We start from the raw sequence: 22,584 nt of genomic DNA on the forward strand, positions 1-22,584 counted from the left end.
CAGAAGTCTTATAGTGGTAATGCATTTAGTATTCGATGTTATCACTGTAAGAAGAAGGGTCATACAAGAAAAGTGTGTCGTGAATGCCTGAAATACCATGGAGGTAAGGATAATGGTAACACAACCATTGTTCAAGATGATTTCAACTCATATAACATTCTTGTGGTTTCAAGCGGAGACTCAAGTAAAGAGTGAATTATGGATTCATGTTGCACTTGGCACATGACGTCAAACAAAGACTTGTTCGAGGAACTATGTGATCAAGATGGTGGGTTTTTATTGCTTAGAAACAATAAAGCTTGCAAGATTGTAGGTGTTGGATCTGTGATATTCAAGCTCTATGATAAGTCAATAAGGTTGTTGATTGAAGTCAGGTACGTACCTGATTTGAAGTGAAATTTGATTTCTGTTGGTGAATTCAATAAGAAAGGATATGTTTTCCAAGGAGAGAAAAGTATTCTAAAGGCCGTGGAGGGGTCGAAGGAAGCCTTAAGAGGGTGAAGAAACAAGACTTGTATATCCTTGAGGCTGAAGTTGTCAGTGGTTCTACAAATGTGGCATCCACGAAACCTTTGTCAAAGACATAAACTTAGCACATGAGATTTGGCCATGTCAGTGAAAGGGGTCTGGTTGAATTGGGGAAACAAAATCTACTTGGTGGAGACAAGGTCTAAAATCTGAAGTTTTGTGAACCCTGTGTACTTGGAAAATATTGCAAAGTGGAGTTCAATAAAGGCAAACAAAGAACACATGGATCCCTTGATTATATCAATGATGATCTTTAGGGGCCTGCAAGGTGTCCATCACATTCAAGAGAAAGGTATTTTCTATCCATAGTTTATGATTATTCCAGAAATTTATGGGTATTCATCCAAAAGATTAAGGATGAAACTTTTGAGAACTTCAAAAGTTAGAAGACTCTGGTCGAAAATTAGACTAAAAGAAAGGTCAAAAGATTGAGAACCGACAATGGCCTTGAATTTTGCAATGAGACGTTCGACAGTTTTTGCGCAACCTCTGGTATTGTAAGGCACAAAACTATTGCAGGTACTCCCCAACAAAATGGTTTGGCTGAAAGGTTTAATCGAACCATTTTGGAAAGAGTTAGATGCATGTTGACTAGTGATGTGTTAAAGAAGGTGTTTTTTTGGCAGAGGCTATTTCGACAAAAACATATATGATAAACAGATGTCCTTCGACTATGTTAGATATGAAAACACCTGAAGAAGTTTGGTCAGGGCACCCATCAGATCTCGTCAAACATAGAGTATTTGGCTGCAGCCTATGCTCATATTAGGCAAGACAAGGTCGAACCTAGAGCTCTGAGATGCATGTCCATAGGACTCTAAAGGATTCAAAGCTTATATGCTATGGTGGCTAGAGCCAGGTCATATGAGGTGTATCATCAGTCGAGATGTAGTTTTCAATGAGGCTGAGATGAATTTCAAGAAAACTGATGACGTTAGTCGAAGTGCACAAATATTTGAAAAAGAGCTAGAACATGAAGAGATTCCTATTGAGGTGGAGCATGTCGATGTTGAATTGTGTATCCCATATCAGGTCAAAGAAGAAGCACAAGATGCTGAAGATATTGAGAAAGTTGAGGAAATTGTCGATGACTACCTATTGGTAAGAGATAGGTCGAGAAGAGTCATCAAGCCACCTTAAAGACTTGGGTATGCAGATCTCATAACTTATGCCTTAATCTCTACAAGTTAGGTTCTAGATGAAGAACCTATGGACTATAAGGAAGTTATAAGGAGTCGAAATAAGACTGAATGACTGAAGGCCATGGATGATGAGATGGAGTCTCTTCATGATAACAACACTTGGGAACTGATCAAGAAACTTGATGGAGCCAGGTTAGTCAGTTGTAAGTGGATTTTCAAAGTTAAGGAAGGAATCAAATGAGTGATATCGAAGAGATACAGGGCAATATTGCTCGCAAGGGGTTTCACTTAGAAATAAGGTGTCAACTTCAATGATCTGTTCTCTCATGTTGCGAAGCATAGCTCCATTCGGATGTTACTTGCCATGGTGGCATAGTTCGACCTAGAGCTTGAACAGATGGATGTGAAAATTGCTTTCTTGTATGGAGATCTAGATGAAACAATCTTGATGAGGCAGCCTAAAGGATATGCATAAAAGGGAAAGGAAGATTATATGTGCAATCTGAATAGATATTTATATGGGCCAAAACAATCTCCTCAATAGTGGAATAAGAGATTCGACAAGTTCATGGCACAAATAGGTTTCATTAAAAGTCAGTTCGACCACTGTGTTTACTTCAGATTTTGACATGGAAATTCATTTGTTATTTTGTTGCTTTATGTGGATGATATTCTCATAGAAAGCAACAATGTCGAGGATGTAATGAAGGTGAAGGCTAAACTCAATAAGAAGTTCAATATAAAGGATCTGGGAGCTGCATCCAGGATTCTTGGGATTGACATCCGAAGAGACAGAAAACAATCAAAATTATGCTTATCAAGAGACATACATATGGAAGATTCTCGACAAATTTAGTATGTAGAATTCAAAGCCTATTGTGACTTTGACAAACCCTCAATTCAAGCTAAGTACAAATCAGTGTCCCAATACTAAGATCGAAAGGGCTTATATGAATAGCATCCCATATGCTAACATAATAGGTTCTTTGATGTATGTTATGACTTGTACTATACCCGAGATGGCATATGCAGTAGGTCTTGTAAGCAGGTACATGGTGAATCCTGGAAAGGCTCATTGGCAAGCATTGAAGTGGATTCTAAGGTACATAAATGGGTCTTTGAGCATAGTTCTGCTTTATGGTGGAACATGTAGTGAAAATAGTAAAGCAGAAATTGAAGGGTATGTCAACTCTGATTATGCAGGTTGTATGGATTCTAGAAAATCTATTTCTCGATATGTGTTCACTATATTTGGCATATCAATTAGTTAGAAAGCAACACTTCAGAAGGTTATTGCCTTATCAACCACTGAATCAGAATATATCGCCCTCACTGAAGTTGTGAAAGAAGCATTATGGCTTGAAGTTTTTTCTAAGAAGCTAAAACTTTAAGGTCGACTTATCACTGTTAAATGTGATAGTCAAAGTGTTATACACCTGTCGAATAATTCATACTATCATGAGGGAACCAAGCACGTCGATGTGAGGCGGCATTTCATCAGAGGGGTAATCGAGCGTAGATAAGTCTAAGTGCTGAAGGTTTCAACATGTCATAATGATGCTCATATGATCACCAAGACATTACCAAGTTGCAAGTTTTTCCACTGTATGCAGCTGATAAAGCTGCATGAAGAAAGCTAGTTTGTTACTTTGATGTTATATAGTTTGTTCCAAGGTGGAGATTTGTGAGATATTGAATCAAACTCTAGTATGGTCGAATGGTAGCTTCTTGGTTCGACAATTCGACAAGATCATTAGCATGTCGTTGAAGTCTGTTCATATGATGTAGTCGAAGTATGCTAGGATTGTTAGCATATCGAATTGGGCATGTTTGTTATGCCCAATTATTTAAGTTAGCTTGTTCTCTAAGTTAGCTTGTGTAATGGGTCTGTCTGTAAAAGTCCATTAGTCTAGTGTGTTAGTCTTTTTATAAATAGCATACTAGTCTCTCATCATTGCATAATGTAATTCTTAATTAGGTTGAGAGAGGTTATTTGTTATTCTGTAACACTTGTAATCTTATTTTAAAGAGAAAGTAAAGAATAAAAATTTATAACCAACTTATTGTGTTCTTCTTGCTTCCCTTTTTTTACCCTTGTGGGTTTCTTGCCGATCAAGAAATCGATTATATTTTGTTATTTCAATATCGTTTTTACAATAGATATAACATTTTGGTGGATAAGTCTCATGTATACATCAATGCAAGTACATAACCCTATTTTTTGACTTTGAGTCTTTTCATTGAGCATGTGGTTGTGCTACTGTGATGATAATATAAGATGCCCTTGAAGAGGTGACTTCCTTTGAGACAAGAGAACTTGTCAGTTACATAAGTATATTTCATGTATGATAATTTCTTATGCTTTATTTATTTTGCGACTATTTATTAAATATATTTAGTGTATCTAATTTGTCAAATACTTATATATATATATATATATATATATATATATATATATATATATATATATAAAATAGTGTTAGATATATGAGCTTTTCGTATCCTTTTATGACATGGGTGATCATGGTCTTATCACATTTTGCTCCCCACGGGCCACCATATGGAGCTTGACGCATTATCATTCAAACGATCCTTATGAGTACATGAGGATGATCGATGCTCTGACCCTGAATGATGTCATATGGACATGCTATACAAACTAGGGATGTCAACTTCCATCCATTAATGGGGATCCCTGCGTGGATTTCTCTATGTGAGACCCAAACGATGGGGAATTTCCCCCCGCGGGGATAGGGAACAAAGTTCCCCCTAAGGCACTTTGAGGACGGGGACGACGAACATATCCTCTGCCCCATGGAGTCTTTGTCCCGCCTAAAATACCATAATATTCTTAATTAATATATATTTTTAAATTTCTATATAAGTTTATTTGTCATTATATATAACTTATTTTATAAACAAATTTAAAAACATATATAATGTTAGTAAAAGAGAGAAATCTAAACGACTATTTTAAAAAAATTTAAGTTTGAAAGTTTGGTCGTCATGACTCTCAAAAGTATAGATTAATTATTGTTAAAATAATATATTTATCATAGATTATTAGTTTCTTAACTTCTTGTGGTTAGCTTTTGAGTTTTTTTCTATTAATTTTCTTAAAAAGAATAAATAAAAAAATATGTTTATGGATCTCCACGTAAACCTAAAAATCCGTGGGGATCCAGGGGACGGGGACGTGGGACAAAAAACCCTATGGCGGGGATTCGAGACGGTGATAGGGAATATATGCGAGAGTGGGGGTTGAGACAAAAATGTATCCCCCGCCCCGTCCTGCCCTATTGACATCCCTAATGGAACCATATAGTGCATCGAGAGTGCGACGCGACTGTCTTTTTTTGGGTTATCTGCGATGATAAAATGTTGTTGTTGCATATTTACTTGAGAGGTGTTTGTGCCAATTTGGATATGTTCAGGGTATTCCTATATCAGTCCTTGTTGTATCATTTGGGGTCATTGATAAATGGTTGGTCTGTGCTATTAGAGAAAATGCAATAAAGGTGTCTTTTCTTGGACAATGTGGATGATTATTTAGAGTGGTACTTAAGAATATCACACTTTAATATCATCCTAACTGTTGAGCCTGAAGATGATAATGGACCTTTGCATATGAAGGACATTCAGATGACATGCCATTACCTCCACCTGGATTGACTGATCAACAACAACAAATGCATATGATAACACTTATTTTTAGTAACCTCGTGAGTTTGATAAACCTATATGGTGAAGTTTATGTCGAGCTATCGCAAATAGAACACAATGCATATGGTGGATAATTTAAATTTTATATGCAATTCATTATTTGTTGTCTCTTACATTATTTTGGGTTGTTATGACTATTTTGTGTTGTACTAAATTATTTTATTTTACTGAGACTTTAACTTAACATTGTATTAAATAAAAATTAATATTACATTACCGCGTCATGAACATAACCTAACATAACATAAAATAACATCAACATAACATGGATATAACTTAACCATTGATAGATTACTCAGAATGCTTCATAATCTTTAGAATATCGTCAGTAGATCTTACAGACTTCACATCCATCTCAATTGGATCCTTTGTTTAGTAATAGTGAAATGTATTCCACATAACTTTTAGATCGTCATATGTCTTCAGCTCAAACTTATTGAATCTAATCTTCCCTTGATTATCAATCGATAGTGAACAATACTCAATCTTAATCGGTCTTCAACTATATATGTAGTGCAAGAGACTATCCAATTTGAATTTCAAATATATAAGAGGAGTGTCCTCTATGACCCTAAATTTAAAAGAAGGACTCACACCGTTGAAGTAAACAAATGCAAAATACCAAAGTTGAGACATTACGAGGTGTTTTGTTAGGAACATATGAGACATATTTATACAAGTTTTAAATCATTATGAACTATATAAAAGTCACCGCAATCATAATCCTATAAAAATATCAGTATAATCACAATCATACAAAAGTATTACTACTAGATTTTTAATGATGGAGAAAATATCTCGTATATACCACATTTTTAAAATTTTCCATACATGGTAATTCAAATAATCCAGTAAAAGCTCATGCCAGATTTTTTTAAAACCTAGTAAAAATCATTTTTTTGGCATCAAATTTTTAACAAGACTATCGAATTTTTTCAATTTTTACTGGTTGGTTTCTTGATAGTAACTTTTTCGTGAAAGTGTAAATTTTGAGAGAAGTAAATAAGAATAGGAGTATTTTGAACATTTTTGAAATATGTGGGGTGCAGGATCTGGTCAATAGGTGCCAGATAGAAATTTTCCATGAATTGGCGGTGATTTCCGGCCCACAGTTGAACTACACCGAAAGGAATAGAAGTCGCAACGCAATACGACTGGTAGGTACTGGAACTCTGCACTCTATGTATTGTAGCTTCTCATTCATTCCCATAGAAAACCAAGATTCGTGATCCGCGATTGATTCTGTTGAAGAACGAATATGAACAATTCTTAACAGTAAGCTTCCATTAACCTCTTCGATTTCTATGCAATTATCATATATATATATATATATGCTGATTTTCGATTCTCGTCGTTTAGTATCAATTTCAATTTCAATTTGAATTATTCTCGCAGCATTATCGGTTCATGCAATTTGTTACGAAGGTTACTTAGGGTTTTTGATAATCATGTTGTTAACCGGTGTGAAAAACTATGTGATTCTAGATTTTCGAAATTAAGCTTTTGTAAGTAGAAATTCAGGATCTCTGGAACTTACAAATGCTAAATTGTTATTTATATTTAAAAAAAATTGTAGATTAGGTTTAATTGTAGCTTTTGTATGTTTTGCAGTGCTATGAACATGAAGGAAAAGAATACTAGCTCTGTTCTCAAGCGTATTTTAGTGAATTGTACTTCTCAGGTTTGTAGAGACGTGCTTTTGGTTTTTGGATGATATATGAAATTTAGTGTCTTGTGTAAAGCCTTTTCATCATATATTCATATTCATAAATCTTTGGTACCTGTAAATGGTTTACTTGATTTTGTCATTTATCACTTGCGATAACTAAGTTTGATTTATTTACTTAGAGGCATTAAACATGCAATTACGATTGAGGTTTCGGGTTGTTGGATAGTGGGGGGAATGTGTTTTATGATATATCTTTCTTTCCATTTAGACTTTCTCATATATTCTGTCTGTCTTATTATGCAAATTGATGTGGCTAATTCTCATTCGATAGGCCAAAGCTTATGGGAGTTGTGTTGCAGCTAAGGTTCCAGACATTGAGCGTGATGTGTGTTTAAAGGAGTTTCTGGTGTTAAAAAGTTGTATGCAAAATACGGTATCATATTCTATAATTATTTTGACATAAAGTTTATGTTTTTACTCTGGCTTGGCATTTCAGTTGTAAAGCTATTTCTTATGTTTTATTATGGGGAAATAGAACCACAAGCAACATTCTAGAAAGACTGAAGTGAAATGTTTTTGTAAACTTCATTTAATTGGATCATGACTTTCGAGATTTACAAACTGTTTCAGATTTTTTTCCATGTTTGTTTCTTTATAAAGTTATTGATCTATTTTGTTGTGTCCATTGTATAGCTGTTACTTTATTTTGGCATATCTATTAAATAACTAATGTTTAAAATTACATATTGCTCCAAACAGCTCAAAAAGAAGGTTTAAGTGAACATCCATCTCCTTCCTTGTTCCGGACCACTGAACAAACACGATTATTTATTGATGGTTATAGAATTTTTCAGTTATCAGTCTAAAAGAGGAAGGTTCTAAAACTTTTTGCGGGCAAAGGTTTAACCTTTAACACTCATATCTCCTGTTAATCATAGATACATTAACCTTTTATTATCCTAGAGTCTAAATAACTTTAGCAGCTTTGCTGCAGTTTGTTTCATATCCCTGGTACTTGTCGTATAAATAAGAACCAGCAAGATGTCTGGAAAAGCAACAACCTCAACGCCTAATATAGGTCTGAGGGGATCTAGTGGTCTTTCACATGCATACATTCAGTATCCACCGCTTCGATGTAATGTTCCTGAATCAAGGGGCTTATTTTATGATGATGGAAATAAGTTGCTACTCTCCCCAACTGCTGACCAGGTAACATGATATGTTTCATATATTTGTTTTGCAGTGAAAAATTATTTGTGTTATGTGCACCTTTTTGATTTTATTAAAACAATGTGTTATCTATCTATTTCTCTATGTAAATAAATGTTCAACTGTCAAATCATATATATTTTTGTAATGTTTAGGTCTTTTCATGGAAAGTCAGTCTCTTTGATCCTCTCATTGGTCCCACCACTGACTCAATAAGTGAAGGCCCTATTATAGCTATTCGGTATTCTTTAGACACAAAGGTTTTAGCAATCCAGCGATCAGGCCATGAGATACAATTTTGGGATAGAGAAACTGCGGAAACGTTTAGCCATAAGTGCACGACAGAATCAGAAAGTATACTTGGATTTTTTTGGACAGACAGTCAACAGTGCGATATTGTTATTGTTAAGACCACGTATGGTTGCCTCTTTTATCATCTCATCATTTATTACAGTTATGTTGGTTAGTAATGCATTTTTTTTAATGTCCTTATGTTAAGTTCAGATGAGATCCAGCAAAAGCTAGTAAGGATGTTTCCAGTATGTAAATTCAGTCCTATAATAAGATTTTAAAGAATTATTAAATAATTTGGAGTCTTATATTATAAGGTTTGTAAGAATCATCATTGGATCAAGCATATTCATTGATCTACTTGGCTGGTGCTTAATTCCGTCTTTAGATATTTATGAAACTCTCGTCATGGACTTGTCACTCTGTAGTGTTCTTTAGTATTTGTGGTAGGGGTCCAGCAACTTCGAGCCAGTCTGGATGCTTTAATTCTTTGAAGAATGCTATTTTTTTTTGCAGTTTTGATGCACATTTTTACTTGCTTATATAAGGAATGCAATAACATAAAATGCTGTTATGCCTTTATTTCCAAAATCATTTTTGAGAAGAAACAATCTGAATCAAACAATTTGAAGAAAGGCATTGCAATTATGGAATTCTTTTCTATAAATATTAAGGGGAAAATGGAAATAATTTTCTACCCCAAGGAACAAACTTAAATAGGAAATACTTATCTTATTAGGTTAAGGTTTTCTTCAGTCATACTTATACACAGCCATGGTGAAATGTGACTTTGAGGCTTTGTTATTTATACAATAGGTATGGGGTGGTTGTTCTTGAATTTATGTTTCATAACTAGAGTTTATATTGTTTTCTGATCATCAGTGTGTTTTATACACCAGAGTGTTTGATATTGACCAACTTCTGTTTTTTCTAGTTCTCTTCTCACATTAATATCTGTGGCACTTGATTCTCTCCTACTTCTCTTCCCCTCACTTTATGTTTATTTTTCGTCATCTTGGATGAACATTTATTTACTTTTTAGTTTTTTGGGAAGAACATATTGCAAGGTAAAGAGAAGCTACAAATCTAAAATTATTTATTAAAGGAATAAGTATTGCAGCTCCTTGTCCATGAGGTTTCAACTCATTGATGAAAGTTCAACATCGTAATCTCTAGGGACAGAGTTCAAATCCCTTTAGGGACAATTGTAAAATGACTATTAGTGCTACTTTAATTAATAATAATCTTCTCTATCTCCAATTTTTTATTTCAAAAAAGTCTCGCAGTTCCTTATGATGTCTGTCAAAATAACCTGCTAAAATGTTTTGTTGGCTGCGCAAAATAATGATGCTAAAAGACAAACTAATCCTACTAGAGTTATCAATTCATGAGCTTTTACATATGACTTCTGGCACAATGATATTGTATTCTAAACTATTGCAAATATGACACTACTCCTTGAGTATTTTGCCTCCCTCCTCCTTTTTCCTTTTTTGTTTCTTGAGTAAAAGATACTTATTCCATTTTTTTTACAGTGGTCTAGACTTGTGTGCATATAAGTCAGAGTCAAAATCACTCCAATTAGTGGAAACAAAGAAACTGAATGTTAGTTGGTATGTTTACACACATGAAAGCCGCCTGGTTCTTCTTGCTTCTGGAATGCAGTGCAAGACATTCCATGGATTTCAGGTATTGAAATTATTTTTGCTTCTCTTTTTTCTTGTAATTTTAGTACAATAAGATATTGCATCATAGAGGATTAGTAATTTGTTTTGTTTTGATCAAAGTAAAATATTATCGTTATTGTTCAGAAAAGAATACCATGTATCAATGCGGCTACTTTAATAGTCCTTCTCACGACTCTTCAGTATCAAAATAGATTTTATCTGATAGTGTTCCTGTATTAATTCATTTGACTGATACAGAAAAACATTGGTTAGATTTCATCTGCAGATGTTGTTCGCTTACCAAGGTTTGAGATGGTTATGGCCAAATCTGAGGCTAATAGTAAGCCCGTTTTAGCAGCTGAAGACATCTTTATTGTTACTGTGTATGTACCACTTATTTACTTCTTCAACCTTAGACCTTTGTAATTAACATAGAGTTGATAGTAAGCCTGTCGATTTTTTTTAACAATCAATCACAGTTATGGTAGGATATACTGCTTGCAAGTTGATAGAGTTGCAATGCTACTCCATTCCTATAGGCTATATCGTGATGCAGTGATACAGCAGGTTGGTTTTGCTCAAATTTCTTATTGATTTAAAAATTACGTTCAACCTAAAGTTCTGTTTCATAATAACATAGGTGAAAGCTTCTTTGAACATATGCCAATTTTCTATTAAGTATATGCTCCCCTTCTATTTTACTCTGGGGAAACTCTAATGTCACTTATAATACACGATGTTAAACAGATATAATGAATATTTGTGATCATTTACAAACTTGGATTATTTTTTCATTTGATAAAACATTTTTTACTGACAGAAAATTTAGATACAACTAAGTAAAAGTTCATTGTATGGTTTCATGAGTAGCAAACAATCTGAAGTAATTTAATAAGTAATGGAGAATTAGATCTTTGTAATTTCAGAAATTTGAAAATTGGTAACGGTAAGATTGATTGAATTTATCTTAATACTATTATGTTTCTTCTGATCAATTAAAATTAATTTCTAACTTCAAATTTTACACATGTTTTACCTCCCTATTGTAATTCTTAAAAGTCTCTAAATCTGTTTTAATTAGACACACAAATAAAACAAGTCCATATGGGATTTGTAATTATATCCTGGGTTATGGATGATAACAGTGGTTATGTCATTCATTGAAGTTTATGCTCATGTCATATTTGCAGGGATCTTTACCAATTTATTCCAGCAGGATTGCTGTGAGTGTGGTCGACAATGTACTTCTTATTCATCAAGTTGATGCAAAGGTTGTTATACTTTATGATCTCTTTGCAGATTCTCGAGCACCAATATCCGCACCACTTCCTTTATTGTTAAGGGGTTTCCCCAGGTCCAGTTCTTCATCTCAATTTAGTGGTAGTGAAAGTTCAGATGTTAATGCTGTGAGTGGCCATGAAGCAGTTACATATGCGGATACATGGAATTTCCTAGTCCCTGATTTTGTGTGCGATGTGGCCAATAAGCTGTTATGGAAATTCAATATAGACTTAGAAGTAAGTTTTTTATTCATTTCGGTAACAATGCCTAATTTGGTGGTGCTTTTGTGAAATGAATAACCTTATTTTGTAGGCAATTTCTGCCAGTAACTCAGATGTCCCATCAGTATTAGACTTCCTGCAGCGGCGAAAGTTGGAAGCTAACAAGGTATGTTCAACCTATCTATCCCAACTTCATTACAATAATGCTTCTAATTGATTAATTCTTCAAGATGCAATAGTTCAGCAATTTCTGTTGGCTGTTTCTTTTTTTAATTTAAACTAAGTTTACCAGCAGTCAGTCAGTTTGTACCAGTCCGGTTCCTTCCAAGAATTCGAGAGTCTTGGATCTCTCCCTTCCCAAATGTTGGAGAGTTGGGTCTCTCCTAAGAACCATTGAATTACTTCCCGGTGATCAACTTGAACATAAATTTAATAAAATGTAACTGCCCCCAATTATATAATAACTGCCACTAACTGCTCCTAATTAATATAATAATAGCCACTTAAACATAACTTCTACTAAATGAAAAGTCTAACAATACTCCTCCCTAAAGTTTCACCTTGTCCTCAAGGTGAAAGAAATAAGAGAAAATGTATTCTCCCGGATCCCATAACATGAAGTAGTAGAAAATATTGTTTTTTTATGGGATACTGTGGATGCCTTGTAAATTTATTACTAAACATGATAATATTGATTCCCTGTTATTCTCTCTTGGGGCATTGCACTGTGAGTCTGGAATGTGATTCTGCCATAACCCTCCATCTACATTGACTGTAAAAGAAGTTGTTTTATATTGATATTGATTGAAATGTCTTTTTAATTGATTCTGAATTACAATCACTAATAGTATTCGTTTGTTTTTAAACTTTGAACTAATCAATTGATGATTAATTAAAATCTCAACTTTCTTTGTTTCTGCCTTTTCAGGCTAAACAATTGTGCTTGGATATAACACAGACACTTATTCTAGAGCACAGACCTGTGCATGTGGTTGCCAAGGCTATAAATGTACTAGTTACCTCGTTCTCCCATTCAATTAAAACTTGTAGCTTACTGAAGGGGCTGAAACCAGAGATGACAGTAAACTCTGGTGCACAAAATGCTGACGCTGATGTATCTGCTATAGAAAGAGATGCAATTGGGAAATCAATCATACATGAATCTACCACTAGAGTTGACGGCGGAACTTTGTATTCTGAGGATGAATCACAGTTTGCAAATCTTAAACACAGTTCAAAGGAGGCCCGTGTTGGGGGTAGTGTAAACAATGAGAACTCTCCTCGTAATGAAGCTCATAGTTCCTATGCTATGCAATCATCTTTACTGTCTGCGCAAGAGGAATCCCAACTTACTTCAGCAGCAATTTCACCAGATGAGATGTACAACTTTGTCTTTTCTCCTGTTGATGAAGAGATGGTGGGAGACCCTTCTTACTTGGTTGCTATAATTATTGAGTTTCTTCACAGGTTTGCCAAAACTACTCTTTTTTTTGCTAAAAGTCTGTTTTGACTCTCCAACATTCCATAGATTCGTACTCTAGTTTCTAATGGAGTTTAGTTTAGTCCACTAATAATGTGTGACAATGAGATATATGATTTCAACTATTTACAAAAACCATTGAAAACTTGAACTACAACTGTGCCTTAAGCCCTTAACAATCCAATGATGTTGTGCTTTCTAACCGATGGTATAAATAGTATATGTTGTTTTCCATTGCAAGGGACCTAGTTTAGAGTCAATTCCCGTAAGATCAACTTTTAATTGTTTCTGTTACCAATCTTCTTTCACGGGTAGATTTGAAGATCCCTATTTAAACAAATGGTACTAACCATGGTCTCTATTATTTGTAGGCTTGTTATTAAGAATTTTAATCTTGATCCATCCTTTTCCCTTTCAATTTCCGATGCCTACAAGGTGGCTTTCAAAATTCCTACAAAAGACACTAGATATGTCGTTCACTACAAAAAACACACAAGATAGTATCATAGTAGGCTGGAACCCTAAAAATTTCTAGCAGGATATTTGAGTGGCCCCCATATCAAGATTATGTAATCAAGATAAGTAATCTATGTAACACAAAAATGCTAAAAAAAAACTCAACCTTGAGACATTCATTTTTAATAATCTACATCTAAAGTTAGAATGCCCCTACCTCTTGGGCAGAGTGGTCTTTAACTCATGTCTTGGAAACACTTTTAAAGAGCAAAAAATACAGTATTATCATTATGCCAAAATATTTAGCTAGATAAGGCACCTAAAGATTATTGTCTGAACCAACAATAATCTGCAGCATACCTTGGGTATTACTCCCTCCGTCACTAATTATAAGCACTAAAAGAAAAAATTGTCCCTAAATATAAGCCTCCTTTCAAGTTACTAGATGCATTTAATATATTTTTTTCTAAACACAACCTAATTAATACTACTACTTTGCTTCATAATATGAAAAGTCAATATTAAATACATCTATATACAAAGGGTAGTTTCCTAATATTTATACATAATGTGCACATTAATTACATTACTAACTTTTTTTTAATACATATGAAAAATGTCGATAGATGTTTATTATTGGGAAAAACTTAAGTCCCACATTGTTTAAAGATAGAGCCTAATAAAGGTTTATATAGAGCGACACCCCCCACGTTACAAGCTGGTTTTGTAGGGACGAATTAGGTCAAACTTTAATTTTATCATAGTATCATAGCCTATCATTCGGGCCACCCACCATTTATATGCACACCAATTCCAATAGTGTTTGGCGTAAAAGGGTTATTGGAAAAACCAAGTCCCATATATCGATATTTCAGACCACCTGCCATTTATATTCACGCACCAAGCCCTATAGTGTCGGGCATGAGGGGATGAGGGGTTGTGTTGGAAAAATCTGAGTTCCACATTGGTTAAAAATAGAGTCTAAAAAAAGTTTCTATTGAGTGACACTCTTCACCTTACAAGTCGGTTTTGTAGGGATGAGTTAAGTCAAACTCTAATTCTAATATGATATCAGAGTCTATCGATCGGATTAAGAGACACACACCATTTGTATCCACGAACCAAATCCAATAGTGTTGGGCGTGAGGGGGTATATTGGAAAAAATTCAAGTCCCACATTGGTTAAAGATAGAGCCTAATAAAGGTTTATATAGAGTGGCACTCCTCAACTTATTAGTCGGTTTTGTATGGATGGGTTATGGCAACACCTAATTCTATCATGGTATCACGAGCCTATCAATTTAGGCCACTCACCATTTATATGCGCACCAAGTCCAGTAATGCTTGACATAAGGGGGTGTTTTGGAAAAACAAGTCTCATATATCGACAATTCGAGTCACCCACCGTTTATACCACACGAACCAAGCCCAATCGTGTTGGGCGTGAGGAGGTGTATTGGGAAAAAACTCAATTTTTACATTGGTTAAAGATAGAGTCTAATAAAGATTTATATCGAGCGACATCCCTCACCTTACAAGCCGGTTTTGTAGGGATGAATTAGGTTATAAAATGGGACGAACGAAGTAATAATATGAAATAAATACAAAGAATGGGTCAAAGTACATTACACTTTTTCATTTCAAAACTTGTAATAGATATTAATAATAATTGCAAGGTAAACAAGAAAGATGGATCCAAGCTGAGAAGGTGGACCAAAGAGACCGTTAGTGTCTAAGTTACTAGTGAGGTGTTTATAGTAATAAGGTGGACGCAAAGAGACCAATAGTGTAAGTTATTACTTATTAGTGAGGTGTTTTAGTAATTGTAGGGTATCTAAGTTAGTTATTTTATTAATAATTTATAATATAGATTTTATGAACAATATCTTACTAAAGATATTATTCAATAAAATCTCATTAGTATTATATAAAAATAAGTTTTAGGGTTTTAGAGAATATGAAGGAATAGTTTTTTGTTTGAGTCAAAGTAGGATTCCTCTCTGCATCAGAGCAAAGTAGTTAGAGAAACCCTCTACTACTATTATCGTTCTATTAACAGTAAAGTATTATTTATCTAAAAGTGCATTTGTTTTTGCCGTTTCTTTTCATCTAATATCTCTTTTTTCGGTTACAGTTCCATTGGTCTGTATCGAAAGATCAAATTAATTTCTCAAACTTCTCAAATTAATTTCTCAAACTTCTATAACTAATGACTTGACTTGAGATATTATGCTTATTAGGTGTATTGGATGAGGTATCTACTTGAAATGATAGACAGAAATTTGGGAACATTAACATGCTAATTTCTTATCTGATCATAAGTTTTACTTCCACTCGTAATCAACTCTCAATGCTCTTTATTTATCGTTGCAGTGCAAATTTGGAAAAAATTCGTGTGCTCCCAAATCTATATGTATTGATAATTCAACTTCTGGTGCGGAATGAACGTTATGCTGAATTGGGGTTGTTTATTGTAAATAAGGTTACCAATTTCTCTGTATAGTATTTTCGTGAAGATAGAAGGCCTTTTATATGTTAAATTATAGTTAAACTTAATACTTTTTGTTGCAGATTTTGGAGCCCTCTAAGGAAGTTGCACTGCAACTCCTGGAGTCTGGACGTCAGAACACCCAAACTAGGAAGCTTGGTCTGGATATGCTGAGACAGCTTGGCTTACATAATGATTATGTATTGTTGCTAGTGCAAGATGGATACTACCTTGAAGCTCTGCGATATGCACGAAAGTACAAGGTAATTTCTACTTTACTCGATCCTGTTCTGGATAGCAATTTTGCAGTGTTTTAAATACTAAAAGTAACAGGGAGATGATGGAAATCTGAGGAATATGTGCTCTACAGTTTTCTTATGATTCTGTAGGCTTTATTGCTGTAGAAATTTCATTCATCTGATTGTCTGTCTCTGCTGATGAGCTTTTATCCCAGCTTCCGAAGAAAGCCCTTTGCAGAAAATAGGATTAAAATGCAACTAAAAATAATTAAGACCATCTTTATAACCTATTAAAATTATGAATCAATATATTTAAATTACTTTTTACGAACTTAAAATATGAATAGTCCGTGCTGGAATAAAACTCCTTTGATCTATGAATGGCCCTCTTTAGCCAACATTCCCTGCAAGGCTGCAACCTCAGAATAATATATGGAAATGTGTTCTTTCCGCTTCGCATGAATACCCACTAGCATACTGATCAGACAATATATATTTTGACAAGTGAGTTTCCATGACCAAAGGCTTCGGCACATTGGCTTCCCCACATTTGAAGTTCTTTCAATGAGCAACTATTTATGACCATAAACTGAAATGTATAATTTGCTGAAGCCTGCCATCAAGACCTGCTTCAACTAGATGTCTTGTGTGTGTATATCGAATCGTGAAAGTAAAACAAGATTTGTGTTTATGATTTTGTTTAGTTTATAACTCCCAAGCTAACTATTGTGAGAATTATTTTCAGGTGGATACCATCCGACCATCATTGTTTTTAGAAGCAGCTTTTGTATCCAATGACTCCCAACATCTTGCTGCAGTTCTAAGATTCCTTACGGATTTCCTTCCTACCTTCAAAAACACCTCAGAGCATAATAGATACTACCGCATACTGAACGAGATGAACTCTTCCACTACCGTTTAGAGGTTTTGCAAGAAAAAATTCTGAGAATTTGAGTCATTGTCATGGGTAAACCCCTGTTCAAGTCGGGTTCTCTCGTTATGATGTTCAATATATTTGCTAATAGTTTCATGTTGTATCTTAAATAAAAGTATCTCTTCGTAACAAGTTTAGTTTAATTGAGACAGATCTAATTGAAATCTTCTTGGAAATAAGTTTTAATTCCCTTGAGCTTGTGGATGAATTGATTGGTCTGTCCTTCAAAATACATGTTTTGTAATAGCTATTTGCGTAAATTGTAGTGTTTATTTATAAAATATAAATAAGGAACTAAAAGAAGGATGAAAAACATCTTATTATGGGACTTGTTAAACGATGTGCTAAATAAATTTACATGTCTAAAAGACTATAATATATTTTTATCTAAAAGGCTAAATAATATTGAGTTTGGAGAATCAAGGTAAGGAATCAGGTACGTCAAGTGTGAAAATGACAAATGAAGAAAACAATCATGTTTTGACAGAATGACGAGTTCATTATTTATTGTTTGATTAGAAATGGAATGATTATTGAAGAAATAGAAAATTCTGTTTAGGAGAAACATTGATATAAATGAGACACTGCTGTATCAAACTTTGTATCATTTAAAATAATTTTAAAATATTGTATTCATCTTTTTTAATAAATAAAGTCCCCAATCTCTTTGATAAATGAAGAGAATCTAAACAGTTAAGATAATTTATACATGTAGCTAGAGGTTTAATATATAATTCTGGCATATAAAAATTAATAGATAACTTAATTGTGCTCGAAATTTTCAAGAATTTTGAGGAAAAGCTAGAAAAGTTTTGACTTGAATTTCTCATCCTAAGCTAGAAAAATATGTTACTTTTAGTATTTAAAATTTGATACCGGGTAGCAGTTAGAAGAAAACAAGGATGAAATTGTTGGAACAATTAGTGTTTTCAGAAAGAATGAATATATTGTGAAAAAGAGAAATTTTATTATAAAATTGTTATGTTTATTTACATCATCACAAATCTTTATATAGACAACCATAACAACAAATTTATTAAATGTAGTGTTCGACTATGTCGAATACACACTTACAACATTCGACGTCCACATTTGTATTCGACTTCGTCGAATACAACTAACTCCTACTAAACTATCTTCGACTATGTTGTTTATAACTACTTCGGCTAGGTCAAATACAACGTTGTCGAATATAGACTTTCCTATTAAACAATGAATTACTAGCTTCTAACATACCACCTAATTCATGTTTTCAAGACTTCTCATCCCAATGTTTTTCTACAACTCATCAAACTTGACTTTCTTCCGGATTTTGGTGAGTATATCAGTTAGTTGTCATTCTGACTTGCAATGCTTAAGCTCAAACTTTTCTTTATTTACTTGATCTCTAAGGAAATTATACCTCATCTCTATGTGCTTACTTATACCATGATACACATGATGATTTTTCAGGTCGATAGCTGACTTGTTATCTACAAACAACTTCATTTTCTTAGGTTCTATGATCTTGAGCTCTTCGAGCAACATATACGTACTCAACTTCACAAGAGGATAATACCACAAGGTTTTGCTTTCTTGAGCTCCATGAGATTAGATCACCTCAAATCATGAATATGTAGTCTGCAATACTCTTCTTCACTTCTTGATGTCTACTCAAATCTGAATATGTGTAGCCATGTATCTCTGCATTTGTGCTTGTATTCTTCTGCCTTAGCATTAACTCACCATGGTCGATTGTTCCCTTTTTGTATATTAACACTCTCTTTGTTGTAGTGAGATTACATTCTCACGGCTTCTCCGTAAATCTGCTCAACAACCTAACACTTTAACAAATGTCGGGTCTGGTATTACATAGATACCTTAAGGATCCAATAATTTTCTTATACAATGTTGCACTTACAAACTCATCATTTGTATCCTTTCTCAATTTTTCTACAATCTTTAATGATGTGACAACTGCATTATAATTGCTCATCTTGAACTTTTTCAAGATGTTTTGAGTATCCTTCTTCTAGTGCAATACCATTTTTTCACTTATGTCTTTAAACTCCATCCCTAAGAAATATGACAAGTTTTCTAGGTCGGACATTTCAAATTCTTGCATCAGTTAAGACATGACTACTTTTATTTCTGCCTCATTTGCATTTGTGACCAGCAAGCCATCCATATACAAGCATATAATGACTCAACTGAGTCTGCTTGCATCGTTGACATACATTTCATGCTCGGAGACACGCTTTGTGAAATCTGCCTTGATCAGGAAGTCGTTTATCCTTTTATTCAAACCTCTTGGGGCTTGCTTTAAGCCATATAAAGTCTTCCTTAATCTATACACCTTTTTCTCTTGCCCTTTGATTTCGAATCCTGGTGGTTGACTGACATAAACCTCTTCTTCCAATGATCCATTCAGAAATACTGACTTTACATCTAATTGATGTATCTTCCATCCTTGGTATGATATAGTCTACATAACAATCCTAATGGTTTCCAGCCTCGCAATAGGTGCATAAACTTCGGCAAAGTCAATATCATATTTTTATAGAAAACCTCTTGCTAATAGTCGTGCCTTATGCTTGGCAATTTCACCATTTGGCCTTAGTAGACCCACTTCACATTAATTGGATTTTTGATTGACTTTTCAACAAGCTCCCATGTCTTGTTCTTCTCGATCACCCTGAGTTCTTCTTGCATGGCTCCCAACCAATTTGAACCATTCATGGCTTGATCCAAATCAATTGGTTCTGATTCAACCATCATCATTACTTCTCCTACGAAATCACCATCTGCATCAATTGCTTGGTATGAGAATCTCTCATTTCCAGCTAGCCTTGTTGACTCGATTCTTGTTCTAGCAGATCTTCTGACATTCTGCTCAAGTGGTTCTTCATTTCGAGTGGATGTGACTTCAGTTTGTTAGTCTTCTTCAAGCACAATTGTGATTATATCTTGCTCATGTCGAACTGACCCCTGAGTCCAATTTCACCTTTGCTTTCACCCACCATAACATCCATACTAACCACTAGTTTATCATCATTTGGTGAATACAACTTACATGCATCAATCGAACGATAACATATGAACACCATGGAATGACTTCGGTCATTTGGCTTCTTCCTCAATTGCTCAGGTACATGCCTGAAACACACTGATTCAAATATTCTAATATGAATAACATTTTTCTTTAGTCATGTCCAAGACTCATAAGGTGTCTTGTCGACTATCCTCTTGGTTGGATATATGTTTAGAATGTATACTGGTGTCGAAGTTACTTCACCTCAAAATCACTTTAGCATTTCTTTAGCTTTCGACATACTCATGGTCATGTTCAGTATACTTTTATTTCTTATCTTAGCTATACCATTATGATGATGTGTATATGGTGCAATAATCTCATACTTTATACATTCCTCATTGCAAAATCTTACAAATTCCATAGAAGTGTATTCACCTTCACCATCAGTTCACAGTTTCATTAACATGTATTCACTTTGTTTCTCGACATGCAATTTAAACTTCTTGAACTGTGTAAATACCTCACTCTTCCTTTCAATAAGATAAATCCACACACACACACACACGCGTGCACGCGCGCGCGCACACACATACACACGCACACGCACACACACACACGCACACACATACACACACACACACACACACACACACACACATATATATATATATATATATATATATATATGTGTGTGTGTGTGTGTGTGTGTGTGTGTGTGTGTGTGTGATGAATTCATCTATGAAAGTTATGAAATAACAATTACCTTCATTTGATCTTACTTCAAAAGGTCCACAGACATCAGAGTGAACAAGCTCTAGCTTTTGTTTTGACTTTATAGACAAATCAGGTTTGAATGATTTCCTATACTGCTTTGCTTTGCAGCACTCCTCACACACCTACCTTGGTTATTTCACTTAAGGCAAGCCATATACCATCTTCTTCAGGTTAAGAATACCTAGACCTCTGAAGTTTAGATGCCCATACATGTGATGGCATAGTCAGTTCTTGTCTTCTACAATAGTCGAAACAAGCCATTGATGATCAACTATGTTGATATCAATCTTGAAGGTTTTATTATCTACCAATGGTGTTTTCAGGATCATCCTTCCTTCACCATTATACAATTTCATCTGATTTTCTTCCAACTTCATGTTATACCCTTTTGTAAGTAATTGATTTATGCTTATCAAATTACTTTTAATCGAAGTTACATACAATACATCAATAATAGTGACCCTATGACCATCTCTTTTAACCACATGTATATTTCCTTTTCCACTTGATGTGACGTGCCAATCATCTGTAAACCTGATCACGTTCTTAATCGATTCATCTAACTTGGTGAAACACAATTTCTATTACCAGTCATGTGGTTACTGCATCCTGAATCCAGATACCACATATTGGTTTGTTCATTCTTTGACTGAGTATTGGCCATGATTAGCATATCATCGGAGTCGCTTTCTCCAGCATGTGAATATTTCATTTCTTCATTATCTTTTGCTATTGATTCCTTCTTTCTTCGATAATCTCGAGCATAATGACCAAATCCTTGACAGTTGTAATGCTGCACCTCCTTCATATCAAATTTCTTCCTCAATTACTTGTTGATTATTCCTTTCTTGATCAAATCAAAGTAATTCTTAGAATTCTTGCTTGAATTCTGATCATTCATAAGATTCTTTCTCTACTTCTCCTTTTCTTTTCCAGACTTCTTGGTGAATCTTGCTTGTAGTACATGTTCAACCACTTTCTCTCTTTCTGAGTTTCTTTGCTTCAATCTCATCTCATGAGCCTCTAATGAAGCTTCAAGTTCTTCCAATTTCATCTCAGCTATGTTCTTGGACTCTTTGATAGGCACTACAATGATAAAGCTTGCAGTCATAGATCTTAACACCTTCTCGATCTTCTGCAAATTATTGATTAATTCACCACATGCCTTTATCTGGTTGGCGAGTAACACTAATCTTGAGAAGAAATCAACAATCGATTCATCTTCGTTCATCTTTGTTATCTCAAACTACTTTCTCAGTGTCTGCAACTTCATCCTCTCAACCTCTTCATTTCCACCATACATGTTCTTTAACTTGTCTCACACTTCTTTGGACGTTTCTTCTTCAAATATCTTCTCTAACACATTAGGATCCACACATTGATGAATCAAGAAAAGAACTTTTACATCTTTCTTCCTTTGTTCCTTGTACACAATATTTTGAACATCATTTGCATTCACTTCTAACGCG

At 34.4% G+C, this 22,584-nt stretch overlaps 1 protein-coding gene across 2 annotated transcripts; it reads left to right on the top strand.

Moving 5' to 3' along the window:
- Window positions 1-7,821: 7,821 nt before the first annotated feature.
- LOC127126202 (uncharacterized) lies at window positions 7,822-17,574 on the top strand. Of its 2 annotated transcripts, none has more exons than XM_051055088.1 (12): window positions 7,822-7,962; window positions 8,046-8,271; window positions 8,427-8,686; window positions 10,098-10,251; window positions 10,503-10,612; window positions 10,709-10,796; window positions 11,420-11,746; window positions 11,823-11,897; window positions 12,660-13,198; window positions 16,041-16,149; window positions 16,239-16,418; window positions 17,140-17,574. In XM_051055088.1, exons 2-12 carry the CDS (start codon window positions 8,104-8,106, stop codon window positions 17,314-17,316), a joined length of 2,187 nt encoding a protein of 728 aa, XP_050911045.1. In that variant the 5' UTR covers window positions 7,822-7,962; window positions 8,046-8,103; the 3' UTR covers window positions 17,317-17,574. The 2 variants fall into 2 exon arrangements, with proteins under 2 accessions (XP_050911045.1, XP_050911046.1); XM_051055089.1 differs by having other exon boundaries at window positions 8,057-8,271.
- The last annotated feature ends 5,010 nt before the right edge of the window (window positions 17,575-22,584 follow it).

This window comes from Lathyrus oleraceus, chromosome 3 (genome assembly GCF_024323335.1).
Source record: "Lathyrus oleraceus cultivar Zhongwan6 chromosome 3, CAAS_Psat_ZW6_1.0, whole genome shotgun sequence".
In the NCBI taxonomy this organism is placed as follows: Eukaryota; Viridiplantae; Streptophyta; class Magnoliopsida; order Fabales; family Fabaceae; genus Lathyrus; species Lathyrus oleraceus.

Excerpts from the sequence above, each read along its gene's own strand:
- LOC127126202 (XM_051055088.1), top strand. The coding sequence starts at position 8,104 with ATGTCTGGAAAAGCAACAACCTCAACGCCTAATATAGGTCTGAGGGGA. Across the intron at positions 8,272-8,426 it reads TCTCCCCAACTGCTGACCAG|GTCTTTTCATGGAAAGTCAG; the intron begins GTAACATGATAT and ends TGTAATGTTTAG. Across the intron at positions 8,687-10,097 it reads ATTGTTATTGTTAAGACCAC|TGGTCTAGACTTGTGTGCAT; the intron begins GTATGGTTGCCT and ends TTTTTTTTACAG.